This window comes from Diorhabda sublineata, chromosome 6 (genome assembly GCF_026230105.1).
Source record: "Diorhabda sublineata isolate icDioSubl1.1 chromosome 6, icDioSubl1.1, whole genome shotgun sequence".
NCBI classification, from domain to species: Eukaryota; Metazoa; Arthropoda; class Insecta; order Coleoptera; family Chrysomelidae; genus Diorhabda; species Diorhabda sublineata.
This window is the reverse complement of record NC_079479.1, coordinates 30,878,501-30,897,115: the sequence shown is the minus strand read 5'-3', so window position 1 is coordinate 30,897,115 and position 18,615 is coordinate 30,878,501. Positions and strand designations below refer to the sequence as shown.

Here is an 18,615-nt window from a genome sequence, read left to right as displayed (position 1 = left end):
CAAATATGCAAATTGAGAACCCAATATATGCGCATAAATATGCATAATCAAAATATGAATAGGTACTAAACTAAAACTTAATATGAACGTTATAGACACAGTAAACGACAATGCTTCCTAACTTCTTAGTTTAAAAATGATGTCTTTTGTTTGTTTATAAAATTTATAAATGGAAAACTTGATATTTCTACAAAATTTTCCCAATGGTGCGAAGCTTGTTTTAAAAAAGGCTATTGAGAATCATTTAATTCAGATACCAGCTCAAAAATTCTATAAGACAAGAGGCGAAACGTTCATATTTATGAATTTACTTTTGAAAAAACGAAAAAGCCTAAATTACTTTGTATAGATATTGAATAAAAAAAGGTCATAAAGTTGTATACCATGATAGAATTTAAAAATTTGTTACATTAATTACAGATTATGGGGCAATATCTCCACATTCTAAAAATGACACTCCAGGTCCAGATATTCGTTTAAATGGTGAGTAATCATTTACACTTCCTTCTCCTCATTTTGCTCCGTTGTTTTTTTGCTTGCGAGTGAATCCTTTTCAAACTTGAAACACTTAAAATTGCTATATTTTTTATTCTCTTTTGGCTACAATACTTGAATAAAATGAGCACTATAATTTCCATGGAAAAATGGATGAAGTTCTACAAAGATGAACTAACTGATGTTGATGAAATTTTTGCCCAAATTTGTCTTTGATTAGAGACTTTTGAATGATTTCTACCGACGCCTCGTTCGCCTTTCCGTCCCCCTCAAAGTTCAAAATATATCAACAGGATTCGAATTGACTAACCTAACCTAATATTGAAGTGTGTAAGCGAGCTGTTGCTGGCTTTAGCTACATTCCAGTAACCGGCTTGAAAGCACTGCTCTTATTACATCTCCACTTGTGGAAGTAGGTAGGAGCGACCATTAGCCATCCTTTTGTAACTGGTATGCGCTTCGAAACCTCCGTTCTTTAAGTGAAACATTGTCAAATTGACAAATAGGGTGTTCCGGGACTTGAAGCAAAAAATTCGGCAGTGAGTATATGGCGTGAAAGTAATGCTGTGATATGAAAAAAATTTCTCTTACGACCCCTCAATTCTGAGTTATAGGCGTTTGAAGTTGCTAAATTAGAATTTATACTTAAGTATATTTTATAAATCATACATTCGATGATTATGTCCATGTAGTATGTTTGACGGAATAAATGATTCTATAGTACTATCTGAAGGCCAAGGACCAAGGCTCAATGGTTAACAATCCATAACTTCTACAGGGACAACCTGTACAATCTAAAGATAGCAATTTCTCAATCGATGTTTAAGCAAAAAGGTAATATTTGTTCAACTCGATAAAATTTATGGTTTAGGAGATATGTAGCTTTTTAGATCATTGTACATACCAAGGAAACCGTTCGCCACGAAGAGACATTCTGAAAATTATCATTAATCGTAATTATTTATCGAAAATACTCATAAGAGGTATTAAAACACAATCAAACTTAACTTATCGAATAAAAACAAAATAAAACTATAATAAATGTTCGAAGTGAACATCTTGCATTTCTACACACCTCCAGAGTCTACGGTGAAGAGTATTCCAAGATTTTGCCTTATAGCGTGACAATGAATGTTTATTTTATTGATTATTTAATTCCTTGGACTTACCGGAGTACCAAGCTTTTAAAATAGCCCCCAAAAAATGAATCACTTGTATCTATTTCAAGGGAACGTTGTGGCCATGCAAATGGACCTCTCCAAAGAAATGTTTGATCGTCATTTAATATCTCCTGTGAACATTTTCATTAAATAATTACTATTTATGATAATTTTTTTTAGAATGTCTCTTTATAGCCAACGGTTTGCTTGGTATCTACAACGATCTAAAAATCTACATATCTCTTAAGGCATAATTTTATCGAGTTAAACAACGAGTACGAGTTAAAAAATCGATTGGCCTTCAGATAGTAGTGTAGAATTATTTATTCCTTCAAACTACGGGGACATACGTAATCATGCATTAATAGTATATTACATAACAAGAGTTGTAAGTAACCCATTACGCACGAAGTGAAAAATTTATAAATTTCAAGAGTACGTAATGGGTTTACAACTCGTGTAACGTACTATACTTATTCTACGCCCATTTATAGCATGCTACTCAAGAAAACGTGTCCTATTTTTAAAGAAATTGTATAATGTGCTGCCTACATTGAGGGGCATCACTCTTTCAATTCTAAATATATCTCGCTAAAGTCCGATTTTTGACGTTTACAGACATGGGTGTAAAAAAAATATAAATATAAATATATGTTCTGATTTCGCAACTTTAAGCGCCTATAACTCAAATTTTTTTATGTCACAGCATTATTTTCACGTTATCTACTCACTCCCGAATACATTGCTTTAAATCCCGTAACACTCTGTAGATGATTTAGTTGGTCGACATATCGCTGATAATGAATGATTTCTGTCGGTTTCATTGTGGAGGTGCTTACAAAGAAAACTGGAAAATGAAGAAACTTGAACACCTCAGATATTCAGAGAGACGCAAATGAGAGATGGAGACTACGATAAAAATTCAATACCCTGTAGAATAAAATCAACTTTTCACTTTTTGGATAAAATAATTGGGGAGATTAATTTTGTTTAATATAGAGTATGTGGTGATGGATATTTACAGACTTGTTTCATTTATAAACAGATTCGAAACTAAAAACTCTTCATCAATTTCTTCTTTTAATGTAAAAATTTCTACATCAGTTTGGTACAATTACAGAAATTTGAATTAATAAAATAATCATTATACTAGTTATCTGAAACAAGTGAAGTTTCACCGTTACGTTCTGAATTTGATGTAACTTCTTGCGGCTTCTTCATAATACTACTTATCTCCCCACAAAAAGCTTCGAATGAGTGTGATTTATCGAAGGTCTCTTTAGCTATATCGCCTAAAAAAACCTGCAAATGTGGATTCACCATCAATTTTTTTAAAGCAAGTGCTATAACTTTCGGCTCGGGATCAAGGAGAACACCAGAGAGCCTATGTACCAATATTTTAGATGCGATGCCCTTGTTCGTGGCTATTATTGGTTTTCCTAAAGACATAGCTTTGAGGATAAAATCAGAATATACATCATTTTTAGCAGGATGGATCATTATCGCTGATTCCATTATCAAAGTTTTTTCGTGTATTATCGGTAGTTGTCTTAAAAAAGTGACTTGAGCAGCACAAATTCTTTGTTTTGTGATAGCCATCAGTTCGCTGTAATGAAATTTCTCTTCCAACGTCTTACAATTTCCTGCGATAACCAACTGAAATCGCTTAGTTATTGATTTGTCGTCTATCAACTCTAGTAGAAGTTCGAATGCGTCTAAAGATAATTTGAAATTTGACGATCGTCGGAACTTACCTACGGTAAGAAATAGTATCGTATCGTCTAACAAATCCGGTATTATTCTCTGTATTTTTATTCCCGGCTCTTTCCATAAACCAAGATCTATGGAAGGATACAGAATTTTCGGTTTGGTTGTTAGTGTGGGATACGATTTGGTTAATATTTCAGCGAAGCCGACGGTTTCTACGATAATTTCATCGGCGAGTTTGATCCATTTTGCTTCGAACAAAGATGGATTGATTTTAGTATGCTCGAAACAAGCGTCCAAGCTCTTTAATTCTTGGAAATTGTGCACGAAAAATATTTTATAGCTGGAAAAACATTTGAGTAGATAAAGGGTGAAGAGGCTGACGTCTATAATTATTACTTCTGGCTTCGGCTTTGGTGGCCACATCAATAATCTCAACACCATCCACACCGCTCGAAATGACGATAAGCTAAAAAGTCCAAAGATGGCTCGTGGTATCCACCAACCCGAATATTCGATGCAAATTCCATCTGAAAACTAAACGTTTTTTTGTGATTAGAAACACAAATTTATTTAATAGACTTTATCATCATTAATTATATAATTTTCGTAGAATTAGTTTGAATATGAGACTTAAATTGAGTAATCGCTACACAACTAGTCAGCAAATTCACGCGGATTTAATCATTTCTGTTAGTTAATTCTAAGCACAAGATTTTTATAATTTTGTTTCACGCTAAAAAAATATAATCACATGAGTAAAGTACTACATTCCAAGGCGACGAAAGTTTAATGTAATAGTTTAAGAATTGTGGTTTTGCATTTCATGCGTAAAAACACTTTTACTTTTAACTGACACCGCTGTGATATACTGAGTGTCGGATTTAAAATGGGGTCACCTTAGTGTATTTACAATTTTCGTTTTCTGAATATCAATCAAAAAATGTATGAGAATGAATCACTGAAGTTTTGGAGGTTGTGAATCTTGTTCTTAAATTATTATTTGGAGAACGATTCAACTGAAAAATTAACTGCCATTTGAAAATTTGATTTGGTATCACGTATAAAAATTTGTTGTATTTTCCTATGAGGACGCATAAATGAAACAGAACGGATTGAATTTTTTGATGCAAATGTCTTCGTGTGGGTGTGTAATAGTCCGGGAGAGCTACATCGAAGAATTAACCTCACATCTATTTCTATGAAACAGAATATTACATCCATTTAAAAATGAACCTCCTAAATTCTGTAATAAGTTCTGCTGGAGCTTGTGATGTAGATTGCAATTACACCTAAGGTTGAGTTTTGCACGCTTATATTTCTTTTATTTTTGCGTCAACAAAAAATAATGTGCATAAACGTGATAAAATTGAATTTCCGAAAAAAATTTAACCCCTTAATTTGTAATGTTTCTCCCTCCTTTATGACGCCCAACCCCACGTGGCATACTTTTATCCTTTTCATTTTTTTATTTTATAGATATAATTATATAATAAATAACCTAAAGGATCATTGAAGGATTCAACATTCCTTACAGAATTATATCAGTACGTAGAGAATTTTGACTTTCGTTATGCGGCTTGTAATGATCAAATTAATAAATTTTTCCTCAAAATGTGCAGTTCTAAGAGGTCCTTTTATATAATTCAAAACTGAAACTGAAATAATATTTTTTTTAGCCCAATTGGTAAAAAATTTATGAGCAAGTTTTTGTTGCTACTGTCTACTGTTGTTTGAAGCTGTATTTCAGAATTGAAAAAAAAAACATTACATATATGAATTTAGTTCACGTGGACACCATTTTTAATTTTCAAAAATTGAGGACACCAATTTTTTAGCAGCATTTCCTTCATACTTTCGTATAATATCAATTTTATTTTAATATTTGCACAAACTTTTGACGAATTTTCGAAAAACTGATGTTTGAAACAAGTCTAGTTTTATCAAGTTGAATTTTGATTTGAACGAGCAAACAAAAAATAAATATCTCAAATTTTGATTACCCTTAGCTGTGTTTGCAAGCTGTGTCACAAGTTTAATTTATTGAAGAATGCTTAAAAGTGATTGGGAATCGATATACTTTCAATGAGGAAATGATATTTCATCTCCGAAAAATTTATGTGGTGTTCCAAATTTCCCCAGACTATAAGTCTTGTATTTTGTCGAGAAATTAAAAAAGATCGAGGCTTTTATTAGTGAAAACATCTCCAACAAAGAAGCAATTTTAATTTGGATTCATTTGCTCGTTTAATTAGCTTGAGCGAGTATTTTTCTCATTTTATGGGGATTTATATTAAGGGAAAAGCAATTTAAAAATGATATAATTAGCAAGCGAAAGTTTTCTCAAAATTTAATATGATTAAGTAAACAACATTAACGATAATATGGCATCATTTAAGATGCTTCATAATGAAGATGCTTCCTTATATTTAACAAACACTCAACTAAATTTGAGTAAGATTCTCAAAAATTTGTGTTTTATTATTATATGCACTAAAATTGTTATGTAATAATCATGTTTTGAAATAATAGGTCTATTTAAGTTGAACGATAAAAAGAAATAACTAGAAATTATTGAGAATCTTTTTGGTTCTATCGACAACGATATGAAAACTTTAAAAATCAAAATATTGTACCCTTATATCAGTAAAAGAATGATCTCTCTCGTAATGCGACGTTAATATCGTAACTTTATATCCGATTTTTTGGTAAGCCAGAGCAATGTTCAGCATGTATCTATCTTCTTTTTTCCTTGCTAATCTTTCGTGTAGGATGACCACATGGGGTTTTTCGGATCTATTGATGGATGGGTTTTCATTTTCATATTGTACCACGTCCATTTCGAAATTTTTGTTAGTTCTGTCAAATGTGCATTTTTTGTGCTTGGAAATTGACGTGTTTTGACAGCACATTATTCAAAGCTCACTGTTGTAACAACTGTCTAATACGAAAGACCATTCAATCTAATATTTCGATTATTTATCGATTAAAAATCAATATCGAATCGTTTGATCACTAAATCATCAACCGATTATTTTTTAACAAGTTACAATCAACTGATGACAGTAGATTCTTAGACTGTACAATTACATGCAAGATAAAGTGGCAAAATTTCTAAAAGAACAAACGACAAAAGAATCTTGTATATATTCCCTTGGCTGCTTTTAATGGTTCCTCCAAAAGAATTCAAATGGCGTTTTCAAAAAATTTTTTTTAGTTCGTATATGATACTTTGATTCTATTCAAATAATTGGAAAGAATCATCAAGGGAGAAAAACTACATATTTCCCCCAAACACAGAAATTTGTTGGCATAAGCGGACGTGAGCGAGTAATATTTTATTTTCTTGCATTTCGCGTTTCTTGCCTTGGGTTTTATTGAATTATTTTTATTTTTCTTAATAATAGAAACAATTTAATTAGACACAGTTTTTGATAAATTATTTCAATATTTCTGTCTTCAATTTTCATAACTGTCTAAATGTACCGGCTGTCCCGATAAAAATGGCTCTCGGCCATATCTCGAAAACCGTTTATAGTACAGCTTCGGGACAGCATAAGTAATATTGACATAAAAATTGGGACTATAATTAATAGAAAAAGAAAAGACAATTTTGAGGAGTCAATTGTTAAAATCCGTTCAGTCAAACCGGAGTAATTTATGTTTGAAGAAAAATGCTTAAAATTTACACATTTCTTAAGATATCCCGTAATACAAAAAAGATATCGACAAGTGGTTTTCGCTATTCTGTTGCTAATTTGGTCTATTTTTATATTCCTTAATTAAAACTGCATGTTTCTATTTAACAATTTTCAAGGATGGCTAGATTTAAAAAAATAAATAAATAGCGCCCTCTAGCGAAAACGTTATTCATTAGGTTGTTTCGAAATTATAACTCTTACATTGGTAGAAAGGAGCTCTCTTCAAAAAGACTAAGTTTGCATAGATAGGTAAAGTAGAACTGGACTTACAGGCGTTTTTTCATAATAAAGTTCCCGCTTTCCTCCACCTCTTATTTGAAGAGATAGACTAAAGCTTGTAAATCAAATATACGCTGAATTTCTCGATAAATACGATAATCATAGTTTAAATGTATCTTAATTAGGCAAAATTTGTAAATTATTCATTTTATAATTTTTGATATTTAATTACGCCCTCTGGCGGTGGACCTACAACTCTGTAAATTATTTCCAGATTTTTCACGATGTCACTTTTGTTATAAATTTTTTTTCCCCGAAGCTGTACTATAAACGGTTCCCGAGATTTGGCCGACAGCCATTCTTATTGGGACACCCGTTACATAAATATATTTTTATAATACGGCTTGGATCTCAAATTTCACATTTCAAAGTGTGGCCCATTTTTAAAAACTTTTCCATATTTTGAAAGATATATTTGACATATTAAAGACGTTCTGTATGATTTCAAATTTAAGAAATATTTCGAAACTTTTACCGTGATTGGATAATTACGAAAATTTTCACATTTTTCAATTAGTTCGTAAATTCCAGCTTTGATATTGTTTATTCGAAACCTGCAATGACTTAATATTGTATAATAGACTTAAATACTGCTTAATTAAATTAAAATTAATTGGGAGCAGTCGATTCAATAATTAGAAATTAAATGTATATTATAAACTCGTACAGTCTAAAACAATTCATTGCTATTTACATTCTTTTCTTCACTTCAATTCGTGGTTTCTTTGTTTGTTATTGAATCCATAATCTCACAACTTAAACACCTTCAATTTAACATATTCATTTAAAATAGATGTATTTTTTGATCTCATTATTCTATTTTTTATAAATAAGCACACAATACACAAGGATTTAACATAATTAGTCTAGAATAAAACGAAAACAAAGAATAAAATTTTTCGATATCTCGCTTCGTTATCGAGATATCGATACTTGGAGTTACAACCAAGATTCGCTTTATAGAACAGGCGGCGCTTAAAACTTCGTATAGAATGAAGATTCTATCACTTTAAAATCAACATGAGTCTTGCAATTTAACAAACAGAAGGTTTCTCATACAATTTAATTCATCCCGATATGCCGATAATATATAAAAAAGAACAGATTTCTGAAGCTCCGGTTGGAATAGGTTAAGTAACGTTTTTTCAACTTCAAGTATCGATATCTCGAAAACGAAGCGAAATATCGAAAAATTTTTAAATTGCTTCTTATAATGTGCCAACAAAATGATAATGCTATTATTATAAAATACTGGATATTAAGTTCCCAATTATTCTGTAGATATTGAGGAGCAGCTAGAAATTGCTGAAGACAAATGTAATACGTTAAAAGGGCAATTAGATTATATGAAACATGTTTATGGAACGAAGAAAAAAACGAGGAAAGTTTCTTCGGCTCATCAAACTACGAAAACAGGTAATATAACACTAGTAAAAACTGAAAAAATTGAAAATTATGAAGTACTTATCGTATGTAGTACACTTCCTATGAACACCATGTGAATTTAGAGCTTCATTTAGTACTAATCATGTAACAAAGTACTAGGTGCAATAACTTGGCATGCGAAAACTGGTCGCAAGATGTAGATGTATGGGCAGTGATCAAGTGGCACCTGTTGGTGTTAATAGTAAGGATTACATTATTGACAGAGAACAGTGGATGAAGGACTCCAAGCACACAATACTATATACCCGATACATGGATAGTCTTAAGATGAAAGGAGTAGATTTTCCTCGTTTGGAAAGCCTATTACTGTTAAGGCCATTGAAGCTACTGTCTTCCATAACAGCCAAATTGGTGTCCTCTAGGTCTGTTGCAAGTGCAGGGTTCACATACATGCCTAACATTTTGCCCCCCAGTGAAGTTAAAAATTTCGAGCCAAGGTTCTTGATTAGCGTTTCCAAAGACATCAGCATTTGGTAGTTTCAAGGGAGATATGAAGGACTTCTCAGAAAGCCTATGGGCGTAACTATGAACTATGAATAACATACTTTAAGCATATCCTACTTAACAGCTATGATGATTCAAATCTCCTCTAGAAGTATCGTTCCTAGTTAAAATTATTGAAGCTCCAGATGGGTCATTGATAGACGATTCCTTCACAAGGAATCAACTATCTTGATATCCAGTGAATCGTAGATTAAAATCACCATGTTCGATATGCAATAACTGCGCCAAATATACTACTGATATTCCAAATTACCTTTTACCTTTGCTTCTCTTGATAACCTATACGATTTTGCCGAATTCCTACAAAAGATAGAATCAGGGAAATTATGCTGTAAACTTAAGGATTGGACATTCTAGACCAAACTGCAAGCTCTCCATACCACTAGGAAAATCACTTATCATTTTTCAGGTGAAGTTGCTTCTAATAAATACAACTAGTATAAGAGTGGGAATAAACTCTAAGAACGCTAGCTAGCAGAAAAAAAGTAAAGGCGACGACTCCATACTTCAGGGTCACAGACAAACTCGGGTCTCAAAAGATGCCATATCAATGAAAAATTGAACAGACGGCTGAGGAATCAGATGAGAATACATAATATTTATAACCATATCAGCTAAGACGTCTAAAAAAATTCTCTGGATGACCAAAAACGACAGCAAACTGGTGGATAGTCTTCTGTCAGGTCACTGCTGCGTCAAATACTACCTTAAGATAATAGGCATGACAGTACTGCAGATTCTTCGATCATCTACTCTGTGAATGTCCTGCCCATTTTATTGAAAAACTCAAGTACCTTGAAGAAGTAGTATTAAGACCTTGGGAATAGCCTCGTTTGAGAGAAGTGTACGTATTTTGGAAGCAGAGCAATGTGTAGGGTCTGTACAGATGAAAAGCACGATTCCCCAAACAATCTATCATCTCAGGATATGCAGAGTAAACATCTTCTTGAGGGAAACTGTGTGGAGTGACGACAATTCATGATAGAAAAGTTTGACATTGCCTTCAACATCACCGCATAGAGTCACAAATCACGTAGAATGTTGCATTGTTTACTGGCGAATTCAATTAACAGAGATTATAACAGTGACATAGCGGGTAACTCTGGAAAAAAAATTTATCAAAATGTAATTTTGGAAATTATATTCTTTTTAAGTATACGACACATTTGAGTGGGAGCAATAAAAACAATGTTAATGTAGAAAAACTCAATTTAACAAAACTAACACAACCTATTTTGAACATAAAAAATCATGGCTGACATTATTTCGATGTTCATTGCATAGTTCTCTTTTATAAAAGTTGAACTTTTATTTTAGATAATGGTTCAATGATTCTCTCCACGTCATCAGTATCTTTTGTGTCTGTCGAACATAAATCATTGCCTAAAAGACAAAATTCTAATGCAATTGGAACTGATCAATCTGGTGCAGCAGTAGAAACAATAAATACCATATTATCTGGAATAACAAATTCCGTAAATCGTTTATCCGAGATCCATGTAAAAAAACCGGACAGTCCTGGAAATAAAATGGGAAATACTTATGTTTCGACAAGTAAATATTAATTTGAATCTAGTTCATGAACGTTTTCACAAAATAATAAACTCAAAATTAACCCATCGCTATAAAGCTTGTTTATATGTTTGCTTATATGTTTCTGTTGATGAATCGTTTGTATTCTAGGCTACTTTCGATTGAATTTTTTTTTCTAACAGATAAAATCTTGATGATTTGGTCTAATTTAGGTCTTCAACAAAATTTGACTTGACATTGAGAACTTCCATATCAATCAATAGGCAGTCTTGCACCACATAAAATTCATTTTCAATTAAAATTAACCCAATTATAGAAAATCTGGAAATATTCTCTACAATAACGCGTAGTACCGCAATTTGCATTCATCGGGATAAGCTTAAGTTTTGTGTTGTTGTTTGAGGAATGTGCTCCCCTTCCAAAAGAACAACACTTTCTAACTCTTGCACATTCGAAAGTTAAACAATCGTTTTTAAGGATTATACTCCTTGTGATGCAAGGCTTTGCAGTATTGTGTATGAAAATGAAGATGTAGCACATCCAGGGCCCGATTAAGCTGGGAGGCTAAAGCCCCGGGCCCCAGCTCCAAGAGGGCCATCATTTGGAAATCATTTTGTATTTTTTGATGTGTGATCAGAAGACTACCTCTTTAGAGGGATCGTACAACTGGAAAATCTTTAGCAAGTTCATCACTATACTCCACCACATTCAAGATTTTGAACTCCTCTTCCAGTCATTGACAAAGTGTGTGATCTATAATAAGTAGAGGTGTAGTAGTATGCGTTCTGCTATCCTTATCAGCTTCTTTTATTCGTTAAAGCAGAAATCCTGATATTTATGAAGTATTCATTCAATCACTTGGCCTTATATCAATACACTTCTGGTGGAGAAAGCCTCCATAAATTTTACGCTTTTAATGTCTTTACCACCTATTCTATGATATCTTCTAGAACCGGTAACATCTAAATTCGATTAAATTTTGAATAATTATAACTTCGTATATAGCCCAAATAACGCATACCTTTCTTTTTTTCTCTAGTAGTTGTAGCATTCATTCGCTACAACATCAAAATAACGTGCTAGATTTATCGAATGGAATTATAAAATATAGATCTAGCGAAATGTTTTTTTTTTTAATTTAGTTTTATCTACATAGAAACTAGTAGAATTTTCTTCATCTATAAAATTCTGTTGAATGACTTGATCAATTTATTTCATTTTTTAGACGTATTCAATCCAACTGAGGGTACGTCTGGCCAACGTGTAATAGATTCTGAATTAACAGCGGACAAATCTTACGTGGGCAACAACTATTCGAAGAAAAAATCAAAGGATATCAAAGGATCTATAAGGAAACAAACATCGAGTCAATTGATTAGGAAATGCGTTAAAGTAGATAGGAAAATCAACAGTGCTGTTTGTAGAAAATCTTTTTCCGAGACAAAAAATAAAATGTATCCTATCATGAAATCTAGAGGTAACGGTGAGTGAAAGTTTTGTGGAGTTGTAGAATTCAATTCATACTTAAATATTTGAGGATAGTTGTTAGATTTTTCATCTTTCGAGTAATTTTTGTGATATACCATGTCCAAACAATAACAACCAATAGTTGTTAACGTGAAACCATCTAGTTCTTATCGCTACTATAATTAAATCAGTATAGCCGTAGCTGTCATTCGCATTATGGTTGTTTTTTTGTTCAGTGTAAAGACCTTTTTTCTCCAAGGTCGCCGAGGACTACGATAGGTAGCGGCGACTGAGTCACCATAATCTTTCTGTTAATTCAAGATGGAGTAATGATACAACTGATGAGATATTTTACCAATGTTTTAAAGATTAAATCTTCGGATTTCAGTAAATTTGCAAATAATTTAATATACTTACTATGATTATTTAAATTTTTTGTAATTTCGTTCCAGAGTCTTTTATGGTCTGAAAGTAAGGTATGTCTTTGGGAATATAAATTTATGCAGATGTTAAATGAATCAGTAGTTCTTTCCATTTTATCTTCTCTCTAGTTATATATTTATTGATCTGAATTTTCTGGATAATAGTGATCTGCTTCCAGAGCAATCAGTCGATGGCGAATAGCGGAAAAATTAGTAGCAGCAACTGGAATATCGTAGCTAGAGGTTGGAATTTGAGTGATAAGAAGTAATAATGGACGATTTCAACATAAAATATTTCCCAGGAACATTTAGTCGCTTATTTGTGTTATTATTCTAAAAATATAGTTTGATTGTTTTCGATAATACGGTTCATAAGTTAATTCGTTTTTTCCAGCCAAACTAGTAGAAATATTTCATAACAGGGATGCCAAAAATAGTGATTCAGAAGAATGCCAGATAAATAAACAAATGAATCCAGACGGCGATCATAAAAATAAACATTCCGATGTACCAATTTTGGAACTTTCAAATGACCCTCAGCAAAATATTCCTCTTACGCGTAGTAATACCATGAGATTGTGTCAGCATGTTCTACAAGACGAGTACTGCTTTTGCCAAGAAGCACGTAGAAGTGATAGTTATCGAAAGAACTATGAATTACCTACAATCGCATCCCGAATGAAACAAGTTGCTAAAACATACCTGAGTACTTTCAGCTTCAAGGTTAGTCATATATCAAATGATTGGATTTAAACTAACATTGAACTGTTTAGAGTACATCTACGAGAAATCTCTCCTCCATTATCAATTATTTATTTAATGTTTTTTTGTTGCAACATTTTCATTCAATCAGTTGTTTCTAGCTGTGTTTATAAGTTGATGGACTAATTGTAGTTGTATAGATCTGAACCTTGATTTTTGTTGACAATTACAAATTATATGTATATATAGGGTATGGATATATAACTAATTTTAAACTAGCAAAGGTTTAAATGGTGATTATTGTTCACCCAAATCTCGAAGATTATTTTCATAATTGAAGTCATTATCTTTGCTTTATTGGTTTATGAAGATGAGTATTGAAAGGGCAAATAGACTAACGGATATCTTCTTTATCATGATAACGCGACTTGTCACAAGTTACTTATGATTCGTGCGCAATATGACTGCTAAGAGGCTCCACATTTGCTTCATCCACTAGATTCAGCACTACGAGAATTCTGGTCCTTCCTGAAAGTAGAAAAAGACACGAAAACTTTAACTTCTGAAACTTATTTCTTGAGAAGTCCAGTATTCTGAATATTCATTTAAGTTCATGTTTTTTTTAACTAACTTATGCTATATTTGTAGACGATGGTTAGTAAACTTGTTGGAGGAAAAGTATCTAATGAAAGAGTGACTCCTAAAAAGGTAATATTATGAAACATCAAAAATTAGTTCAGCTCACGTTCTTGGAAAATATTTTTAAATTTTATCCTTTTGCTCCGATCTCACTTTTCATATAAAACGCTCAGACTTTATGGTATTACCATGTTCATTTACTCTTTATCTATTTTCTCACAAACTTCAACCGTTTTATAATAATTTCGATCGCTTGTGACTTTATTCAATAGAGGATTCCTTATCTAATTAAATTATTAGAAAGTCGGCATCTAGTATTTCTGTCATTCTTATAAACCAATTTATAAAAATTCACGCCAAAACTTTATTGTTTTGCGTTCAAAGTAACACAACTACAGAACAAAAGTAAATGATTGTAATTTAAGTAAAGATTTAAATTTTGTTGATCACATACCTGAAAATCATTGTAAATATTGATGGAAAAATTTATGACTCTATTGACAAAATATTCAGAATATAGTGATTATAGCTTGTTTAGCTACAAAACTTCGTACGAAAAAAATTTTCTTGGCTCGATAATGCTAAATTTCCATATTATTTTCTAGGCGATACCATTCTGCGCAGCTATCTCTACAAGTCCTAGCCACAATATTGGAATTAATATCCAACAAGTTATGAATATTTTAAAGAATAGGCAACCGGTGAATGGAATCTCACCCACTTTAGCTCACAATATTGGATTAGCTGCGGAACGATTGAATAGTAAACCGTTATCAACTTTGGTGACCACAATTAATTCAAATACTTGGTAAATTGATATTAAATTATTAAATATTTTATTTACTATGTTTCATTCGTGATTAGACGTAAGCAATCTGTGTTGTATTATTCGGATAGAGATCTCCAAGTAGAAATAATAAATCCACTGTAAATCGCCACTATTTAATCCCCGGTATTTTCAGTTTTTTTTGTGTCACATTCCACCCAACCCAGCCCTGAAGGGGAAAAGCTATATCAGGGCCTTTCCAGAAATGAACCAAATTCTACATTCCTATGTCAGTTAGGAAAAGTAAAGAGGATTGTTTACATATGACCTACCCTCAATTACTTGACCGAACTACTACTACTAATTAAAGCAAAACTGTGTGTGAGCGAATTAAATAAGACCTTTACATAATTTATGAGGATGGAAGTGCAGCAGGTTGATCATTCTGTTATCCCAGCAAAAGTGGAATTGCAAGTTATTTATTATTTTCTTGCAACCGGAGCCATTTGTTGCTTTCTATCATATTCCTTCAGTTATTTAACACTAGATTCATATAAACCAGATTTTTCCTGTACCGAATTTTCTACAATTTTATATTTTTTTCGTTTTAAAGTCACAAATTTTTTGCATGTCCGGTAAATTCATTGCTCTAACCAACTTCAGATAAGCAGTATCTCCGGCCGGTGTTTGTCTCTAAAAGCAGCTAATTTGAAATCTCCTTCTTTTTGTATTTTTGAATAAACTTCACGGTAGTTCTACTCGATCACTTGACATTTGTAAAAGAAACGAATTGGAAGAAAAGAAAAAATTGATAGATTTACAATTGACTAATGGTGGTAAGAAAGTTGCAATGGAAGACGGGCATTCGCAAGTCGCAAAGGCCGAGTAGAAAGGCGAGCGCTTCTATTCAGTCTACAAAATAAGACATATTTTATTCACTGACTCGCTCAAAGTTATTTCCCCGTTGCTTGGCCGAATATTGTCACATTGTAGTTTACTGGGCAGAGTGCGGTCTCTCGACCGAGCACTAGGTAGGTATAATTGGACCATTAGAATCAAAATACAACTATTATCGTTATCAGTTTTTTGAATTATTTGAGGTTATATATGAATTTTTGAAGTTGCCTTTTCAATAGGTAATTTTTCTTATTGATATAATAACTACTTAAATCATTTAGGGTGATTAAATATTGTTCCACATGGTATTTTTATGTTTTTGGGTTTCACTAAACTCGATTTTGAATTTGCAATATCAAAACACGAGATATTATGACTCGTTTTTTAAAAAATAATCACCTCTTTAGCAAAAAGTATGGTACTCTAGGTTAGATTACTCAGAAATTTGAAAGGGCAGTTTTGAGAGCAGCAAAGAAAAAAAAATTATCCAAAATACAACTGGTAGCTTGCAAGTAAAAGCCGACGTTAATATTTCCATTTTTGTTCGTTTGAAGTAAAACCTTACAAACTTCAATTCAACGGCAAGGGTACAGATCGAGATGACTGGTCCAAATTACAACCACTAATTTTGAAATAACAAATTTTATTGTTATATTTTCCAGTTATCTGAAACCACAGCAGTGTCCATTATCTAAATGCAAATTAAATTATCAGTATCTACAGGACTTGGCTAAAAGCATTCCAGAAGAAACAGTCGAAGAGGTCGAAGGTGAAGATCAACAGCCCGAAATCAAAACACTTTTCATCACAGGTAAAATTTTTCCTGAATAGGTTGAGCTGACACTACGTGACAATATGGTGAATAGTGTTATTCGATTCTTTATGAGGGTGTTGAGAGTATTGAGGATTAGGTAAGGAGAACTTTCTGTTATGGGGTGCAACTCTCAGATGTAGTTCAATAAAGCTCGTAGTAATTAAACTTTTACAGGTATAAAACACGGAATTCAACCATATCATTTTGTAAGCGAAGACATACTTTAAAAATAGAGCTTCTACAATATACAAAAATGATTTTTAAATCTCGCAATGATATGGTTTACACACATAGAAAGTTCTTACTACCTATATCGTTCATAGATCTGATTTACATAATTGGAATCCAATTAAACAGAAAAAGGCTTGATTAAACCTAATTGAAACTGATTCTGATTGTCAGCAGGCAACTTCTGGAAAGACCAACCGGAAGCCAAGTTGTTTTCGTCCATCTTTTGATTTTTTTTAAATACATACAGCTTCGCAAGCTAAATCTTCTCAAAAAATATTGTATATTCAACAGGTCCGTCTGGTGATGTGGCGGTGAAATGTCAAAATTTCCCACAATGGTCAGTGGATCCTTCAGAAAATAATTTATGTACTTGTGTTCCAAATGCCGGCGCTGATACCAATTATAATAGTAATAAAATACTGAGAAAATCAGGGACAGTCATTTCATCGCAAATGTCGATTGCTCAGGTATACAACCTCAATAATTATCTCAAATTTTAAATGTAGAATTTTTCTTGATGGGCATTTGAATGGATGTAAGATAGAAATTGATAATACAAATACATGTGCGATGGAGGCAAAACTATGTTAGATCGAATTTACCATTGTTGAGATGTATGCCAACTCCATACGTTAGACTATTAACTGATGTATACTGCTGAAGTTGAGATGTAATTAACCTTATGCATCTAGACATCTCGGAGCTTACTTGCGTCTTCTTTTTTCGCTGGTTTTCTTAATTCAATCGTGGTCGCACTTCTCTTCTGGATGAATTTCGTGAAAGTCGTTCAAAATTGGATAATGTGCCAGAAAACATGGATGCTGTGAGATTAAGGCTGTCAAAAAAATTAGTTCTGTGCATATGGACCCGAAGCTCAACAATTTTTTGTTTGAGTTGACGTCTGAGTATTTTCCATATGAACCAAATGAATTGTAGTTTAGGTACAGCTTTTACTTTTTGACTATAAAATGGAAGCGGTTTTAATTATATTAAGTTTGCATATTATATTAGAATTACGAAAAAAATGTTTAACTTCCGTGAATAATTTAATAATTTGATTGAGAAAACAAGAACTAAAAGAAACATTATAAAGAATCGTATAATCTGTTACGAATCCATTTATATAAACCGGGAAGCCGGTCCTGTTCTAATGTTATCGATACTAAAGTTTGGTGGCTGCTTCAGTTAATTTGTTTTTTTTTTTCGGAAGGTCTCTGATTTTTTTTATAGAGGCAATATCAACGAGGGACTTTTTTTTTATCACGACAACTGAGATATATCAATAGATCGAAAATTCTAGAAGATAATTTAGTATATAAACCGAGAGTCTAGCAGCTGTAAGTTTGTCCATAATTTGATGGCATATTGAATATATCGGGAGAGTAACTAGTGGTTCGTTTTATTGAAGAAAAGTTAGTTTTTTGTAGTTTTTGCAATTATCATTGCAAGAAAATTTGAATTTCGATGCTTTTTGTTCCATCTTATTAACTTTTGAAATACGGGATGTTACCATAAGGTAACGTTAAGCGCTTTGACTACCTAATTGTTGATATTGTTGATATATTTCAGTTTATTGATTTTAAGGTATAAAATTGAAATAAATTCAGTAAAGTAAATAATCTTATGTTGTATGAAAAACAACCTATATAAAGACCGATTTGACCCTTTTAACACATTGTTCTTGACGACACACAACCTTCTGCAGCACACCACATTTTAAAATCAAAACGCACTGGTTTTCCCAGAATAAATTGTTTATAGTTATGTTTTCAAGGTATTTAATCATCTTTTGTCATGGCATAGGTATTCTTCAGGTTAGAAGTTGAAAAATTTTGTTTTATTTATTACTGTG

At 32.3% G+C, this 18,615-nt stretch overlaps 1 protein-coding gene across 1 annotated transcript; it reads right to left on the bottom strand.

Moving 5' to 3' along the window:
- Positions 1-2,804: 2,804 nt before the first annotated feature.
- On the bottom strand, positions 2,805-6,202 carry LOC130445874 (alpha-1,3/1,6-mannosyltransferase ALG2-like). Its single transcript, XM_056781762.1, has 2 exons — positions 5,999-6,202; positions 2,805-3,899 (listed from the first exon to the last, which is right to left on the bottom strand). The coding sequence occupies exons 1-2, from the start codon at positions 6,200-6,202 to the stop codon at positions 2,805-2,807; spliced, it is 1,299 nt and encodes a 432-aa protein (XP_056637740.1).
- Between the last annotated feature and the right edge of the window lie 12,413 nt (positions 6,203-18,615).